The 18,852-nt window shown below is 54.3% G+C and overlaps 1 protein-coding gene across 1 annotated transcript; it reads right to left on the reverse strand.

Moving 5' to 3' along the window:
• Window positions 1–1,664: 1,664 nt before the first annotated feature.
• On the reverse strand, window positions 1,665–3,617 carry LOC146764761 (olfactory receptor 14J1-like). Its single transcript, XM_085563827.1, has one exon. It carries the CDS (start codon window positions 2,967–2,969, stop codon window positions 1,995–1,997), a length of 975 nt encoding a protein of 324 aa, XP_085419953.1. The 5' UTR covers window positions 2,970–3,617; the 3' UTR covers window positions 1,665–1,994.
• Window positions 3,618–18,852: the final 15,235 nt, after the last annotated feature.

The following is an 18,852-nucleotide window of genomic DNA, read 5'->3' on the forward strand; positions in this document are numbered from 1 at the left end:
AGGCAGAAAGGGACCTGCAGGGACTGATGGACAGCAGGAAGGACATGAGCCAGCCGTGTGCCCAGGTGGCCAAGAAGGCCAATGGCTCCTGGCCTGGATCAGGAATGGTGTGGCCAGCAGGAGCAGGGCAGTGATCCTTCCCCTGTGCAGGGCACTGGTTGGGCAGCACCTCGAGTGCTGTGTCCAGTTCTGTGCCCCCAATTTAGGAAGGACATGGAGGGGCTGGAGTGTGTCCAGAGAAGGGCAACAAGCCTGGGGAGGTTTCTGGGGAGAAAGTCCTGTGAGAAACAGATGAGTGAGCTGGGGTTGTGGATCCTGGAGAAGAGGAAGCTCAGGGGACAGAAAGTGGTGTCAGGGCATAGCTTGAACTTGATGTTCTCCAAGGACTTTTCCAACCTTGCGGATTCTGTCATTCACTGAAACCACCCATGGAGAATTGCAGGAGGAGCCCTGGGCCTCCTCTTCAGAAGCTCCAGCAGCCCAGGTCCCTCAGCTTCTCCTCACAGCCCGAAAGCCCATCCTGTCAGTCCTGCAGAGCCTCTGCAGCTCCTCCTCTCTGCCGAGAACAGGGAGCCCCACAGCCAGACACAGCAGCCCAGATGTGCCCCCCTGGCCTGGGGTGCCTCTGGCAAGGGAGCAGCACCAGGCACTGCAGGAGCCTGCAGACAATTCCTGCAGCACTTGTGGGATGATCCTGCTCCCCAAGGGATGTTCCCATGGTGCCAAGTCAGGAACTGCAATGGGGAGTGGGGCCAGAGAGGACAGGGCAAACAGGGATGGGCTGTTTGCAGGGGAGGGAACAGGGCTGGGCAAGAGGAAGAAATTTGTATCAGGAAGAGTAAAGAAAGCAAAAGTGAAGCCAAGGAAATACTCAGGGCAGTTTGAGGGTGGCTGCCAGACAGCCCTGGCTCTGAGCAGCAGCATCTGCAGTGGGACAGGAAACTCTCAGCTGATGGGAACAAAATTTCTGGCTGACTGCAGAGGCCAGGACAAAGCTGAGTGGTTTCCCTGTCATCCCCCAGCCCTTCCTGGACCCAGGGGCTGATGGCATTTGTGCTGCCTCAGGTTCATGTCCCCACAGCACCAGCATGGGGGTGCTCCCGCCTGCTGTGTGCAATGCAAACAGGGGCTGCTGAGCCAGTGCTGCCGTGTCTGTGCCTGCAAGGATGCGGCACCTCTGTGAGCTGGGGGAGAGGCCAGGGCTGCAGAGGGGGGATGTTGTTGGCAGCTCCATGAGGACGCTCTGGGACGCTGCCCTGGGCTGTGCAGCGCACTGGGGATGGATCAGCCCCTGCTCTGCTGCTCCTTCCCGTCTCCCCCAGGGCCCTTGCAGAGCACCAGCCGTGCTGTTTGCCCCCAGCCTGCCCACGGCCAGCCTGGGGCTGCTCACGGGGGTTTTCTGTGCTGAGCATTGGCCTGGCCATGTTCTTGAGAGAGCCTGGGCAAGGAGCCTGGAGCCCCCAGGCCCTGGCCTGAGGCGTCAGCGCTGCCCCAGCAGTGCCCATGGCCTGTCCCTGCTGCAGCCCCGGCACTGCCACCCCCAGGACTGTGCCCGGCCCCGAGAGCACTCAGGCCCTGCAGCAACACCAGGGCCACCAGGGCAGCGGGGCAGGGCCACGGGAGCAGCACTGGCAGCACCAAGTGCTGCTGCTCCTGGGCACAGCTGCTGTGCCAGCCCTGATCTGCCCCAGCTCTGCACACAGACATTGCTGCTGCAGCTCCAGAGAAGGCAACAAAAGGGCATCTCTGCAGAAAACTGCTGGTAGATCCTTTTGTTCCTTTAAAGCCTGAGAGACCGCAGCCCCTCATTGACACAGTCTGTGGCCACAGGGAAGGGTGGAGAGAAACAAAAGGAGAAAAGGCACAAACAATGATATTTCTTTGTGGAAAATATGAAAAAAGTAAAATGAAGAAAAAGAACCTCTGCATGAAACCAACAATAAGTATCAAATTTGACTTTTAATACAAGTGATTTACAGCAATTTGCTAGCAGTTTAATGTTCCTGAAAGCATCCAGTCATCAGTCTCCTCACTGCAGCCTTGAGCTCCTGGTTCCTCAGGCTGTAGATGAGGGGGTTCAGGGCTGGAGGAACCACTGAGTACAGAACTGAGAGGGCCAGATCCAGGGATGGGGAGGAGATGGAATGGGGCTTGAGGTAGGCAAATACTATAGTGCTGAGGAACAGAGAGACCACAGCCAGGTGAGGGAGGCAGGTGGAAAAGGCTTTGTGCCGTCCCTGCTCAGAGGGGATCCTCAGCACAACCCTGAAGATCTGCACATAGGAGAAAACAATGAACACAAAACAACCAAGTCCTAAAGAGGCACTAATTGCAATGAGCCAAAGTTCCCTGAGGTGGGATTTGGAGCAGGAGATTTTGAGGATCTGGGGGATTTCACAGAAGAACTGGCCCAGGACATTGCCATGGCACAGGGGCAGGGAAAAAGTATTGGCTGTATGCAGTAGTGAATAGAGAAAGGCACTGGCCCAGGCAGCTGCTGCCATGTGGGCACAAGCTCTGCTGCCCAGGAGGGTCCTGTAGTGCAGGGGTTTGCAGATGGACACGTAGCGGTCATAGCACATGATGGTCAGCAGGAAATACTCTGTTGCACCACAGAAAACAAAAAAGAAGACCTGTGCAGCACATCCTGTGTAGGAGATGTTCCTGGTGTCCCAGAGGGAATTGTGCATGGCTTTGGGGACAGTGGTGCAGATGGAGCCCAGGTCGCTGAGGGCCAGGTTGAGCAGGAAGAAGAACATGGGCGTGTGCAGGTGGTGGCCACAGGCTACGGCGCTGATGATGAGGCCGTTGCCCAGGAGGGCAGCCAGGGAGATGCCCAGGAAGAGGCAGAAGTGCAGGAGCTGCAGCTGCCGCGTGTCTGCCAGTGCCAGCAGGAGGAAGTGGCTGATGGAGCTGCTGTTGGACATTTGTGCTGCCTTGGCATGGGGATCTGTAATAAAAGTAATCATGGAATAGTTAGGTTTAGAGAGGACTTTAAATATCCCAGCACAGCTTGGGGGCACTTTCCCCGACTGCCTGCCCAGGGCTCTGCTGCCTGGAGCTGTCTCTACCAGGAGCTGCTTCCCTGTGCCTAGGGTTGGGTCCTGCCAGTGTTGCCAGAGCTCAGCCCAGCCCTGGGGACTCAGCTCTGCACTTCAGACCCCTCCCAGCTCAGGCAGTGCCCAGGGGCATCTCTTGCTCTGCAGGCTCTGCTGGCAATGTCAGAGCAACCCTGAGGAGGCTGGAAAAGCAACACTGATGCTGCCTCTAAGGGGGCCTGTGCTGATTAATATTACTCCCTGGCTTATTCACATTTGAGAGATTTTTTTTAAATTTTGTAAACCTAATCTGAGAGATGAATATCTATGTGCAATTTCCCACCCAGGCAACCAAGAGCAGTCGATTAAAAGGCTGGATTTTACCCTTTATGCATCCCCTGCCTTGCTGTGCTCCCATTATGATCTGCTTGGAAATGTTCTGCAGTTTCATGTCATGCTGGATGCAGGTTCGAAAAATTCAGCAACGTCACCACACAAGGAGCACATTTCCAAGCCTTACCAGCTGTCTCCATCCACCCACACCTTGTCCCCCAGCGCTGGGAGCAGCTCCAGGGCCGGCTGAGAGCTGTCCCTGGCAGGCAGCAGAGTCCCTGGCCCAGCACAGCGCCCTGGGCTGCAGGACCCTGCTCTGCAGGACAGCCCTGGGCACCCCTGGCTGCTCTGCACAGGAGATGAGCAGAGAATGCACTCACAGGGTCTGTGGGCATTGGCATGTTCCAGCTTTAGGAGATCACTGCAGGAGCTGCAGCTGCATTGTCCTGCAGCCAGAGGTTCCTGTGCCAAGGGCTGGCAGTGATTCTGCCCCAGGCACTTCTCAGCCCCTTCCCAGCCCTGACTGATTGAAGCTCTCTGTGCCTCTGTGCTGTGCCCGGGCTGGCTGCAGGCAGTGCCCCAGCCCTGCTGGGCTGGCAGAAGAGCTGCTCAGCAAGAGAAATGTGCTTTTGAAGCTCTGCTTGGTTACCAGGATCACCCTCTGTGCCAGGAGCCCGGCCCAGCTCAGCAGCACAGACACAGCACAAGGACTTTAATGACCCTCTGGGGCTTTGTGCTCAGGCCCTGAGCATCAGGCCCTGAGAGGGAGCTGCAGAAACCTCTGCAGAACTCCAAGTCAGAATCCAACTCCAAAGTTTCTTGGACTTTTAATGGGTCCCACTGAGGGACATGACTGAGAAAGTGTCCCCAGGCCCCAGGCAGAGCAGAGAACTGGAGGCACTGATGCCAGGTGGGGACAAAGAGAAGCCGAGTCTTGGTGCCCTGGGGCACAGCAGGGTCTGTGCCACCAAGAGCTGTGAGGAGACATCTTGTCCTGAGGCCCTGGGGCCTCCTGGCACAGCCCCAGCCAGGCTGGGCACTGTCAGCCCCTGGTCCTGCCCTCAGCATCCTCCCCTAGCCCACATCCCAGTGGCCTCAAGGATCTGCTGGAAGGAGTCCCTGGGGAGCCTTGGTCAGGAATGGCCCTGGAGGCTCCTTCATGCTCCCAGGGAACTGCAGGTTTTGCAAAGGACTTTGGCTTTTGCTTTTGCCTTGGAGTCTCTGAGAGGTTTCTGCAATCCTGGCCTCCAATTATCTGCTGTAATTATTCCCTGGAGAAGCTTTGTCAGGAGCAACACTCTGTGGGGCCCATTAATGCTTCAGTTCTTTTAAGGTACTTGATGTTTCCCTTTTGATATGGACTCTGTGAGAGGTTTGTGCAATCATGGCCCCAATTATCTGCTTTAATGAGTCCATTGAGAGCTTTGTACTAACACTCAGTGGGGCTCATGAATACTTTGAGATTCTTAACTTTTGCAAGGTAGTTTGGATTTTCTTTTCCACTTTGAGAGTTCTTTGTGACATTTTCAGTCTCTGAGAGGTTTTTGTGCCATCCTGGCCTCCAGTTCTCTCCTCCAAGGACTCAATGAAGAGCCTGTGGTATAGATGGACCTTTGTGGTTCCCATTAATGCTTTAGACTCCAACCACTTTGGGGTTTTCCTCTGACTTGGACTCCAGGAAAGGTTTGTGCAATCTCCTCTCAGGCTCTGAGGTTCCAGGACTCAGCTCCAAATGCACCACAGGGCTCATTAGAATCAAGTATGACCTGACCAATCATGGGTGTGCCTCAATTTCTCCCTGCTGTCCTGCAGTTTGTCAGGAAGTTTCTGTAGTGGTTTTGGTTCATCATTTTGAGATTTCTCGGCCAATGCTTCAATTAGTGTGGTGTGTTCAGTGTTGGCTAATCACCAGTGCACTCACTAGAATATACTTACTAACTTCCTGCTGTGAGATAGGATTAGGAGAAAGGCAAAGTGGGCTCAAAATTTTAAAAGGGTATAAATAAAATTGTATTAATAATAACTAAAGAAAGAGTAATAAGAATCAGAACAAAATTTTCAGAACACTTCCTGTCTCCATACAACCTGACAATGTAAAGAGACAAAACCTAAAATTTTCAGTCAGTTTTCTACCTCTAGAATAGTCATTCTTCACTTTACTTACGGAGAGAAGTTCCTCTTGTTAATGTTATAGACACTTATCCACAAGAAAACAGTTATCTCATGTCTTTTCATTACCATGAATAGCAGCTATCTGGAAGAATCTGCAGTCATGAAGTCCCTTCCATTTTTTCACAGTTTTCCCACAGCTGTGTTTAGGGGCCTTGTCCATTTATGAGGTATTAGTTTCAGGATGATCTGTTTAAGAGCAAATGTTCTCTTCATCTATTTCTGAAATCATCTTCATCTCTGGGAACAGAGATCTTCTTCTCTCCCTGAGGGCACAGGGTCTCATCACTGTTCTCCCTTTCTCTGTTCAAACCTCTCATGGGATCACAGCTAGTTCAATATTTGCTTACTTTAGCATGGAGGCCTTTGCTGAACAAGTCATCTCCCCATAGTTTTCAATGTGTAATAGGGAAAAGGAGAGTCTGATGTATCAATGACATCTTTCTCCACAGCTTTAGCAGAGGATTTCAGCCCCAAGACCAAGGCATCTCCTCATCCCTCCCATCTGGGACTGAACTTCCTCTTCCCTTCCCTCGGTGTGTTCATGTTGCTCCTCTGTGTGCCTGCCCTGTGTCCTTTTCTCTCATGGGAGGGAGGATGGCAGCACTGTCAGAGTCAATATCTCCCGGGGCTGCAGCTGGTTCCGTGAGCCCGGCCGGGCTCGGTGCTTGCGGCCGGAGCTGTTTTGCCATGGAGGTTTCTGCAGCGGCTGCGCTGGGGCTGTGTCAGGCTGGGCCGCGCTGGGGCAGGGCCAGGATCTCAGCAGCCAGGCCAGAGCCCAGCAGCAGCACGGCCGGGGCCGATGGCTTCTCCTGCCCTGCCCGCCGGCTGTGGGCGAAGCCCAAGGGCGGCAGAGCCTTGGCCGAGCCGGCCCGGCCCGGGGCTGCTCCTGGGGCTCGGCGGATCCCGGCCGGGCCCGGGCTGGCGGCGGGGCAGGGCTCGGCAGGGCCAGATGTCAGCACCCGCAGCCACGGCCCGGCCTCGGCCCCGCGGCCTCCCCTGCCCTGCCCGGCAGCCGATGGCGCCTGGCGGCTCCCTGGGAAGGGGCCCGGCCCCACGGCAGGAGCCGCCCGACCCCACGGCCGAGACGGGGCTGGGCCGGCCTCGGCACCTCTGTGGGGCCACAAGGGAGAGAGACCCAGCCAGGCTTTCTCATCTCTAACTTGTGTCTGCACAGAGGCGTCTGCAGCTTCCTTAGTGCTTTAACAGACTGTCAGCTCTCAGAGCTAATTACTGATTGGTTTTTGTCAGACACTGAGGAAACTGCTAGCAGCTTCTCTCAGGACATCACTTCTGTGATGCAAAACCACCACAGCAGCACAGAGCACAGAGCTCCTCTGTCCATATGTAGTGGTCATGTGCCTGAGGCCCCAGAACCCCTCCTTGTGAGATCTCTGGGCCCTCTCCAAGGTGTTTTTAAATGAAAACATTCAGCTCAGAGTCTAAGAAAATCACCAGAGGACAGAGCCAGCCTGATCTATCTGTCCTGGCTACTTTTGTCTGGGAAAAATCCTTGGATATTCAGTATTTTGGAGGCTAAATTCTAATTTTAGCCATGGAGCTTGGAAATGAAGGTTGTTTTTTTTTTCCAGAGGAAGGAAGGAACAGAGTGCCACTGTTTTAGGGGCAGATGAGAGGTGACCACAAGAGGCAACTAGTGCTGGCAGGTTTTTTTCTGGGAGATACCCTTGGATATCAAGAATTTTTAGGGAGGATACCAATTTTGTCAATAGGCATCTGAAAAGACGGATGGTTCTTTTCCATTGCAAGGAAAGCACAGAGCTCCAGTGCTCCAGGAGCTGATGAGAGGCAGCCCTTGACATCCCAAGATCACCCAGATATCTCAGGTGGCCCCTGGGAGGCCAAGCCAGCCAGACCTGTTCCATGTTCCCTCACTTCCATGGGGCCCCAGAATGTCCCAATGGTCCCTTGCTTCCAGGAGGCCCTGAGGTGTCACAATGTACCCTTGGTGACACCAGGCCCAGAAGGGTCAGAATGGTCTCCATGGTTCCATCAGGCCCCACAGAGTCATAATGGTCTCTGGGTCCATGAAGCCCCACGGTGTCACCATGGCCCCTTGGTTCCATGGGCTCCAGTGGTGCCACAAGGATCCCCTTGGTTCCATGAGGTGCCCACAGTGTCACAGTGATGTCCATGGGAAGGAAAGAACCGAGCTCCAGTGTGGCAGAGGCAGCCACCAGAGGCCAAGTGGAGCCACACTTGACAGTACTGGCAGATTTTGGCTGGGAGAAACCCTTGGATATAGGGAAATTGGGAGGTGGAACCTCAGTTTTGGCCATTTCCTGTAGATAAGAAGGAGGGCTCTTTTCCATAGGAAGGAAAGTCCAGAGCCCCAGTGTTTCAAATACAGACGAGAGGCAGCCCCCAAGGGGCCAAGACCTGTCTCTCCTGGCTGATTTCACTTGAGAGCAATCCTCGGATGTATGGAGTTTTGGAGGTGGAATCCCAGTTTTGGCCATGACAGGATGAATGATTTTTTCATATAGGAAAGTGCAAAGTCCAAGTGTTCTGGAAGAAGATGAGAGGTGGCCACACTTAGGCCAAGCCAGCCAGACCTGTTTCTCCTGGCACCTTTTGACTACAGGCTATCCTTGGACACAGGGCATTTTGGAGATGGAATCTCAATTTTGGCTGTGGGTTCCTGAACAGGAAGAAGAGTTCTTTTCATTAGGAAGGAAAGCACAGAGCCCCAGTGTTTCTGAGGCAGATAAGTGCCAGCCCTCAGGAAGCCAAGGCCAGCCAGACTTGTCAGTCCTGGCAGCTTCTGTCTGGGAGCTATGCTTGGATATAGGGAATTCTGGAGGCACATGCCCAGTTTTGGCCATGGGTGCCTGGTCAAAATGGATGTTTTTTTCCCATAAGAAAGAAAAGCACATGGTCACAGTGTTTCATAGGCAGATGAGAAGTGGCCTCCAGGTGGCCAAGGCAGCCAGACCTGTCTTTCCAGGCTGATTTCATCTGGGAAAAATCCTTGCAATATAAGGAAATTTAGAGAACAAATCCCACTTTTGGCCCTGGGTCCCTGAAGGAGAAGAAGAGTTCTCTCCCATAGGAAGGAAAGCCCAGAGCCCCAGGGCTTCAGGAACAGATCAGAAGCAGCCTTCGACATGCCAAGGTCAGCCAGACCTGTCAGGTGGTCCCCAGGAGGCCCAGCCAGCCAGACCTGTTCCATGTGCCCTTGGTTCCGTGGGACCCCCCAGTGTCACAATGGTCTCCTTGGTTCCATCAGGCCCTGGAGTGTCACAATGTTCCCCTTGCTTCTGCAGTGTCACAATGGCCCCGTGCTTCCATGAGGCCTTGCAATGTCACAATGGCTTTGTGGTTCCACAGAGCCCTGATGTGTCACAATGGCCCCTCGACTCCGTGTGCCCTCGCTGTGTCACAACGGCTCCTCTGTGACACTGCAGCTGCACAAGGTCACCATGGACCCTTGGTTCCTTGGTGTCTCTGAGTTCACAATGGTGTCCTTGATTCCATGAGGCAGCACAGTGCCACAATGGCCACTTGGTTCCATGAAGATCTGCAGGGTCACACAGGTTTGTGACATTTGTCCTTGCTGCCCCTCACATCCCCCTGCCCCACAAACAGCCCCGAGCCACCCGTGAGGGACAGGCCCGGCTGTGCCAGGCTGGGCTCAGGGCTTGGCCTTTCTGCTTCCCCCAGCCAGCCCAAGCCTTGCTCAGCATTGCAGTTCCCTGCTCTGAGCCTTGGGCTCCCTGCAATGCTGGCCTCAAGGATCTGCTCTCACCAGTCCCTGGGAGCCTTTGGCAGTCCCTGCTCTCAGTGGGGCCCAGTGATGCAAGGGACTTGGAGTTTTGCTTCTGACTCCTTGAGCAGATCCTTCAGCCTTCTGTCTGTGCCTGAGGATCCTGGACTCAGCCCCAAATCCACCGTGGGGATAATCAAAATACAGAAAGCCCTCAGGGGTTCTTTGTCTTCCTACAGTGGTCTGCAAATCTCCAGGGCTTGTGAAGCTCATAGGATGCAGTTTGGTGTTTGGTTAAGGAGGAAGATTTCAAAGTATACCTCATGACTTTTCTTCTTTAATCAAGTGAGTGTTTTTTATTTCCCAGTTCAGAGAAGAGCTGATAGAAGCATTCCCCAGGTGATCTTGATGCTCACTGTCTCATTAGGAGGTCTGGGCATGTAGAAGAATGAGCCCCTTGAGGGATGACCCTTTTTGGACAAGCTATTCCTGACCCCCAGCCTCACCATGTCTGACATCGCCCACCTGGCACTGACATCCCTGTGCCCTGCAGCAGAACCTTGTCCCTGAGCTCTGCAGCTCCATGTCCCAGCCCATTGCACCGTGTCCCACCTGCTTTCCTCAGGGTTCTGCCTGCACACAGGCCCAGGAGAAGTTTTCCTGTTGGGAAGGAAAGAATGGAAAAGCCTGAGCAGGTTTCCTGAACAACAAACCCCACTCAGGAACCACCTGCTAAGTACAGGCTGCCTGGAATGGTGTCACCTTTCTACAAGGGACAGTGTGACCAGAAATGATCTCTGGAAGCAGAATTCTCTGAGTCTCCCAGCTGAATTCTCTGTCCCGGTTTTTTCCCTGGATCTCTATTGCAGACGGAAGCTGCTGGTGCCATCCTCACCTTTTACCTCGCTTTGGAATGCAAACAGATGTTCCCAGGTCTGTTAAGCAGGATTTGCTCAATGTTTCTATAAATCTTTTGTGTCCCCCATGGAGCGAAGGGGACATTTTGGCACTGAGGGGGTGACGTGGAAGCAAGGAGTCAGTTGTGACCCTGCGATCCCATAGAACCAAGGGTCCATGGTGGCACAGCAGGGCCACGTGGATCAAGTGGTCCATTGTGACACTGTGGATCCTAGGAGACCATGGAGACACCCCCAGAACCTCATGGAACCAAGGAGTCCATGGTGACCCAGTGGGGCTGCATGGAGCCAATGGTCCATGCTGACACTGCCCATTCAAGGAGGCCATTTGTGCCGCGCTCCCGCCCCGGTTCCCTTTTCTCTCAGCCCCGGCTAGCTCTTGTGGGGCGAGGGCGGGCGATGGAGGCACCCTCCGCCGCTCCCAGCTGGGGTTTGGAGAGTGCCTTTGTGGGTTCCGGGCAGCGCTAGCAAGCCTCACGGTGGTAAATGAAGAGCGGATCCTGCTGGGGGCTAAGTCCGAGTTTATTGTAGCCCAACGGGGCCAAATATTCTAGAACGGTGCCAGCCAACAGGAACAAGCACAAAATGCTTGCACTGGCTTATAAACTGTAAGGGAGGGGTATCCAACGACCAATGGGGATAGGGATAGGGGGTGGCTCCGGGATGGGGGGATATGGTGGAGTCCAATGGGGGAAGGATATGGGGGGAGTCCCAGGTCCTCGCCCAATCACCCGGTGCCCTGAGTAGAAGCTTCTGGATGGATGGGAAGGGGCACCGAGTGATAGACAAGGCACCCGGTGGGGGTAAAATGCCTCTTTCAGGGTGATGGATAGATACTGGGAAGGCAGGAAGGGAGGACAAGGCGGGAAAACTGGGGATAAACCAAGTTGCACACGGGGGTACAAAGGAATAAACCAATACATAATACAGGGATAATAAAACATACAAATAACGCAACTCCACATCTCCTCCTTTTTTTGTTTAAAAAGAAAGAAAGGTGAAGAGGATAAAGTAAGTCTTTAAACGGGGGCTTCACAGTCTCTGGGCTCATCTTGAAACTAGATGTTGTTTTCTTCAGGAAGTTCTTCTTCTTGGAACCCTTCCTTGTTTAAGGGTTCTAGTTCATCACTACGCTAAAGCCTGTAATAAACATAATGAGTCCCAGCAGCAGCAAAAGTCCTGTTTTTTTAGAAAACAACTGAAATTAATAGTCGAGGTAGGGGAGGTCTAACTCAAAGGGGAACAGAGAATCCCAGGAGCCAGAGAGGGAAGAGGGGGGACCAGGTGAGGGGGACCTTTTCCGCCGTCGGAGGGCGGCGTACCCAACTTGAGGACTGTCCGGTTTTCTCTTCTGGGTCTTAGGGACATATGGTCTGACGAATTTGGAAGGGACCCATCTCAGGCCTGAGGGCGTGGATACCTAAGCGTACCCCCGTCCCCAGGTGACCAAGTCATAGGGTCCTTCCTGCCACCAGGTCTCAGGGTCTTTAATGAGAACTGGCGGCTTTTCCCTGACCTTGCTCTGCTCGTAGGAATTAAAGTGCCTCGCGATGGGGGGGTTGAGGCACTCAAAGGAACAGTTTAAGAAATTGATGGTAAAAAGGGCCCGCGCCAACTGAACCTGGGGGGACTCATTTTTAGCTGACGACTGTTGTTGTTTAAGCATCCTTTTGATGCTTTGATGAGTCCTCTCCACCACGGCTTGACCTGTCGGGGAATAGGCGATGCCAGTTTTATGTTCTATTCCCCATTGCTGCAGGAAGCCTGCGAATTCCTTGGACGTGTACCCGGGGGCATTGTCTGTTTTTATCAATTTTGGGACGCCCAGCATGGAGAAGGCTTGTATCAGGTGTTTCTCTACTTCCTTGGCCTTCTCCCCTGTGTGGGCAGAGGCGAAAACTGCTCCGGAGAAGGTGTCCACGGAGACATGGACGTACTTCATCCTCCCGAAGGAGGGGATATGAGTAACGTCCATCTGCCACACCTCACAGGACTTTAGACCCCTAGGATTAGCCCCTGCGCTCACCGATGGTAGAGGGAGCGACTTACAGGATGGGCATGTGGCCACAATGGCCTTGGCCTGGTCCCGGGTTAGGTGGAACTGCCAGACCAGACCAGGCGCATTTTGGTGGTAAAGCTGGTGGCTTATTTTTGCTTGTTGGAACTTGTCCGGGAGCGGCGCCAGCTGTGCGGGGGCGGCAGCGAGGGAATCGGCATGCCGATTGCCCTTGGCCAAGAACTCCGGCAGGTCGGTGTGTGACCTGATATGCATCACATAAAATGGTTGCTCTCGGTGGGAGACTAGTCTTATCAGCTTTGAGAGCAACCTGTTAAGGGCATCGTTGGAGACACCTTGCAGGATTGCATCCTGTGCTCTAGACACTACACTTGCTACATAGGCTGAATCGGTTACCAAATTAAAAGGTTCAGAGAACCGCTCAAAAGCTCTAACGACTGCGGCCAACTCAGCTACTTGAGGGGATCCTTCCACCTCAACAACATCTGCCTCCCACCGCTGAGTTTGAGGATCTTTCCAAATCACTACTGACTTGTGGGACCTTCCGGACGCGTCTGTAAAAACTGTTAGAGCCTTTAAGGGTTTTTTGCTCTAAATTTGTTTTGTTGACAGAGTGAATTGGATTTCGGAATTGAAAATTTTGTGGGCCTGTCTCAAAACAGAAATTTTTCCGGTGTAGCTGTCCAGTGCAAACTGCAATGATTCATTCTCTTGCAGCAGGTGTTCCAACATTGCCTTTGTGAATTGGCCCGATTCCAATTTCAAAGGAATGTGGATGTGATCAAAGTCACACCCCGCCAGCTCCCGAATCCGCGTTCTCGCTTTGCGGATTAGCTCTGCCACCAGCTCTTGTGGCCGTGTCAACCTTTTGGATCGTGAATGACTCAGGAATACCCACTCTATGATGGAGAGTGGGTCCCTTTTGTCCTGATCCTTGCCCTTTCCTAGGGTGTCTGCCCATTGGAAGATGACACCGTGGAGGTGTGGCAGTCTGCCCAATATGATGAATTTGAAGGGCAGGCCCGGATCACACCTATGGGCCTGCCTGGCAGACATTGCCTCCTGAACCTTCTGCAAAGCAGCTTTGGCCTCTGGAGTGAGTTCCCTGGGAGAACTAGGCTCTTCCCCCCCTTTCAATAAATTGAAAAGAGGGGCTAGGTCTTAGTTGTTAATACCTAACCAGGGTCTTACCCAGTTTAAAGACCCACACAGCTGTTGCACGTCGGCTAGAGTCCTAATTGAATTTTTTATGGCCAATTTCTGCGGAACAATGGTCCGCTTGTTTATCTCCAAACCCAGGTACTTCCAAGGTGGCATTCTTTGAATCTTATTTTCTCGCAGCTCGAACCCTACAGCAACCAACGCACTGGTTGTCAGTTCAAGCGCGTGTGTAAGTAAATCGCTGTTGGGGGCACAAATAAGAATATCATCCATATAGTGCTGGATGATCACGCCCTCGGTGGCTGCACGCACAGGGGACAGCAATGAAGAGACGTACCACTGGCAAATACTTGGGCTGACTTTCATGCCTTGGGGAAGAACTTTCCAGTGGTATCTCTCCATTGGGGCTTCTCGGTTGATGGAAGGAACCGAGAAGGCGAACCGTGGTGCGTCATCAGGGTGTAGGGGAATTTGGAAAAAACAATTTTTGATGTCAATGACAGCCAATTCCCAATTTTCTGGTAACATCGTGGGGGACGGCATCCCTGGCTGGAGAGGACCCATGTCTTCTATTATATTGTTGATGGCACGAAGGTCATGAAGGAGGCGCCACTCGTCTTTGCCAGGTTTTTTCAGGACAAAGACGGGGGAATTCCAGGGGGATGTTGTTTCCTGGATATTCCCTTTGGCGAGTTGCTCCTTCACGAGCTCCCGAAGCGCTTTTAATTTCTGTTTATTGAGCGGCCATTGCTCTACCCACACTGGTGTGTCTGTGAGCCAATTAAGTTTCCGAGTAGGACGCTCCTCAGTGACCGCTGCCCGAAAAACCTGGGGAGTCGGGATGTCAATTGTGACCCCCCACTGGGCCATCAGGTCTCTCCCCCATAAGGGTTCCGTGTAGTCTAAAACGAACGGGCGTAAATAAGCCGATTGTCCGTTCGGCCCCTCAAATTTTATGATGTTTTTCGATTGCTTTGCCAATTGAGAACCCCCTACACCTTGAATTTTCCCTGCCACATTTTGCAATTCCCAGCGTGACGGCCAATCCCGTGCGGGAATGACTGTCACGTCTGCCCCTGTATCCAGGAGACCGCTTAGGTGTTTGTACTCCCCATCCTTCCGCATATAGCAGGAGAGCTTTGGTCTTTCCTTCCCTATGACCTGGGCCTGGCACACCTGGTAGCTCTTCTTCGCTGACTTCTTCCATAGATCCTCAGGGTGTGCCGGAGGCCCAGATGCTGGAATGGCTTGGGCGATGATTTGGCCCTTGGGAAGGAAGACTGGAGGATGGGAGCAGTGCAGCCACACCACTAATTGCTCGGTGTTCCTGGATGTCAGGGATGGTGCAATAGTGACTTCGAGAGGCGTGAATTTTGTGTCCCCAAGAACGATGTACCTACTGTGGAGGTTCCTCCAGGTTCCCGGGTCCTCTGTGTCGACAGCGATGGAGTGCCAGTCGCTGTCCCTTAGGTGCAGAGCCTCAGTCAGGGCCAACCTATATGGGGAGAAACCAGATACGATGTTAAGTATCGGCTTGGGCTGGTTCGGGCCTCGACCCAGCCAGGCAGTGGGAATGAAATCCACATCCACCCTCATATAGGCTGGTTTGTCAGCTATAATCCGGTGTGTCAAGTCTAGTGAAATGTCCTCAGGTGGGCATTGTAGGTAGTCGTCCCTCCCCTCCTCTGATGTTATAGAACCCACCATATTTATGTCCTCGCGCAGGGAGGGACTGCGCTGATGACTCAGTTTTTTTGTTTTCCCCCCGAGTTGGGGGCACTCTTTTCTTGTCGCTGCTGTTTAAACCTAAAAAACTCGTCCCTCAGCGGGCATTGGGAAGCCCAATGTCCCTTCTGCCTACATAGATTGCAGGCCTGATGGTGCTGTTGTCCCCTCGGGGGTGCTCCTGTAGGGCGGCGATCTGGAGAAGGGGTGGCTGGCGGTGTCACAGCTTTAACGAAGGCTACTCTCTTTGTTGGTGGTTTAGGAGTCTCTGGAATGTCTTTAGCAGGAACTGTCACCTTCCTCGCACAGACTTGCAGCATGCTTTGAAGGGTAGGCTCAGGGTCCAGGGGCAGACTGAGGATGGCTTGCCGGCACGCGTCGTTAGCGTTCTGCCTCGCAACTGTGGCAAGCATCCCCTCTCGCAGCCTCTCGTCCGGGACCTGAGCCTCCATCGCGTAATGCAAGCGATCCACGAACGCGACAAAAGGTTCTAGGGATTCCTGCTTTAGGGACAAGAAGTTAATAACCGTACCGCTGGGTCTTAACTTAAAAAACGCCTTTTCTGCCGCCCTAGTGCTGACTTGCAGCACCTCTCTGGGGATTTTTTCTGCCTGCTTGGTCCCCATTTTCCAATCCCCCTCCCCGCACAAGTGGTCTAGCGATATTACAGCCCCATCCTCATCCCTAGAGCTATCTGCATTGGCCCAGAGGTCAGGTAACACCTCTCTGATCTCCCGCTTCCACTCGGACTCCCAGATGAGGAATTCTCCGTGGGTAATTAAACAGGAGAAGAGAGTTCGCATGTCTGCTGGGACATATTCTTTGGAGGAAAGGGTTGCTTTTAATAAGCCTTGGAAGTATTCAATTTCCATCCCGAACCCCTTCTTGGCCTTGCAGAGCTCTTTGATGGTCTGCTGGGGGATGGGGGACCACTGTGCAAGGGCCCTACCCCCCCGCCGCGGGGTATAGGTGACAGGTGCGGCCGAGAAGGCAGGCAGGGATTGGGGTGGATCGGGGTTCCCGCGCTCCCCCCCCTGGAACCGAAAGCGTGGGAACCGGAAGTGGGGTTGTGGGAACCAGGGGACGAGGCGTGGTCTGGAGCAGGGGGAGTGGTATGGTGGGGACTCCCCTCCTCAGGGGTGGAGCTGAGGGGTGGGGTGTTGAATAATTCAAGAGAGGAGGAGTTGACGGGGGGTGGAGGAGGGATGTGGGCGGAGAAATCCGGGGAGCAGAAGGGGTTGGTCTGCCGGAAGGGATTATGGGAGGGGGGAGGACAGGGATCATGGGAAGAAGGAGCACGAGTGGCGGGAAAAGCCACACGGTCACCGCCATCTTGTGTCCTGGGGAAGGGGGGAGAAGGGAAGCCATTTTGGGGGGTTTGGGGATGGAGGATGGGGGATGAGGGATCTTAGGGGGTCTGAAGTAACTGAAACCGAACAGAGTCTCTACGGGACGGGGCTGTACAGCGTGGGGAAGAAGGGGAATGGGTAGAAGCAGAGACAGTGCTTGCACCGCCCTGCGGGGTGTCTAGGGTATTCTCAGAGGGGCCAGAATCTGCCTGCGGGCAATGCCGGGATGCCTGTCTGATAATACCCGACTTTGGGAGAGAGGGAGAGTTTTGCCGCAGTTTTCCCGCAGCGCCCGCCGCAGCCGCAGCCTCGGGAGCAGCAACAGCAGCCGTCCCGCGCCCCGCCGCAGCCGCAGCCTCAGGAGCAGCGACAGCAGCCGCCCCGCGCCCCGCCGCAGCGGCGAGCGCCGCATCGTACTGCAGAGACCGGCCTGAGGGACAGGGAAGCGGAGTAGCGTTATTCGGACTACCCGCCGAACTGGGGATCGGTTTGTTTGCGGCTGGCTGTGGCAGACTTTCGTAGCGATATTTAATTATATCGCGAATTTGGTGAGCCAAATGGGTGAATATGGAGAGAGAGAGATCCGACTGTCGCAGGATCCTTTTTCCCTACCTGGTCCCAAAAGGGGGCTTGGTATAATTTAGCTGGCGAAACGTCAGGGAAAGATTGCGACAACCACTGAACGAACCGTTTTACTTCAGATTTTTTAACCTTAATTCCCCCCACTAAAAGGATACCCACAACTTGGGAATAAATGCTCTTCTGCAGCACGGACAGCCTTGCACCCATGGCTGTTAGATGTTAAATCGTGCCGCAGCGCCTACGATTGGGAAAACACGAACGAAAAACAAAAGACCACACTTCCGGCTTTGTCACGGTCCTTAAGCTTCCCGCCCAGAAAGGGAAGCACCAAAAACAGGAATTTTTTCCCCGAACCCCGAGGAAAAAGAAACCCACCAAAAAGGGATCCTTCCCCTAAACCCTAGGGGAAAGGAACCAACCAAAAAAAGGACTGGGAAAGCCCCAGGGGCCCCTATACTCACGAACCAAAGGGGTCCAAGAGGGAAGGGTGGAAAAGAAAAACCAATCGTAGGATTCCTCCGCGAGAGGATCGACTCCGGAGGTGCGTTCCAGAGCTGCCGATCCTGTCCCCGAGAGCGCCACCCACTAGAACGTGGGTCTGCTCTCGCCGGGGAAGCTGACGGCCAGGGAGGACGATTCTTCGGGTCCGCACGACCCTACAATCCTCAAACGAGGGGTCCAACGCCGCGAAAACGGGGCCGCTCGTTGGGCGCCAGCTGCCGCGCTCCCGCCCCGGTTCCCTTTGTCTCAGCCCCGGCTAGCTCTCATCCTGGGGCGAGGGCGGGCGATGGAGGTACCCTCCGCCGCTCCCAGCTGGGGTTTGGAGAGTGCCTTTGTGGGTTCCGGGCAGCGCTAGCAAGCCTCGCGGTGGTAAATGAAGAGCGGATCCTGCTGGGGGCTAAGTCCGAGTTTATTGTAGCCCAATGGGGCCAAATATCCTAGAACGGTGCCAGCCAACAGGAACAAGCACAAGGTGCTTGCACTGGCTTATGAACTGTAAGGGAGGGGTATCCAACGACCAATGGGGATAGGGATAGGGGGTGGCTCCGGGATGGGGGGATATGGTGGGGTCCAATGGGGGAAGGATATGGGGGGAGCCCCAGGTCCTCGCCCAATCACCCGGTGCCCTGAGTAGAAGCTTCTGGATGGATGGGAAGGGGCACCGAGTGACAGACAAGGCACCGGGGGGGGGTAAAGGGAAAGACTGCGCCCCTTCCAGGGCGATGGACAGCCACTGGAGAGGCGGGAAGGGAGGACAAGGCGGGAAAACTGGGGATAAACCAAGTTGCACACGGGGGTACAAAGGAATAAACCAATACATAATACAGGGATAATAAAACATACAAATAACGCAACTCCACATCGAATGGGGTTTGGAGGGTCTTGGGACAGCAGAGATGCCTGGGGACACTGGGGACAGGGTTGGGGACATCAGGAATGGGGTTTGGGACACTGGGGACAGGACTGAGATGTCCTAAGGGACATCAGGAGCAGAGCTGGGGACATCAGGGGGTGGCCAGTGCCACCAGGATGGGCTCGGTGCCACCCGGAGGTGTCGGTGCCACCCGGGCGTGTTGGTGACGCGTCCCCAATGTCCCCACAGGTGCCACCAGGCCCAGCGTGGAGGACATGGTGGGGATGGCCCTGGTGGACATTTGGGGAGGTCTGGGGAGGTTTGGGGACATCTGGGGACATCTGGGGAGTTTTGGAGACATTTGGGGAGTTTGGGGACATTTGGGGAGGTTTGGGGACATTTGGGGAGTTTGGGGACATTGGGGACACCGGTGGGGTTGGTGACACTTGGGGAGTTTGTTCCAGTTTGGATTTTAAGGTT

This window comes from Lonchura striata, chromosome 31, assembly GCF_050655825.1.
Source record: "Lonchura striata isolate lonStrDom1 chromosome 31, ASM5065582v1, whole genome shotgun sequence".
Taxonomy (NCBI): Eukaryota; Metazoa; Chordata; class Aves; order Passeriformes; family Estrildidae; genus Lonchura; species Lonchura striata.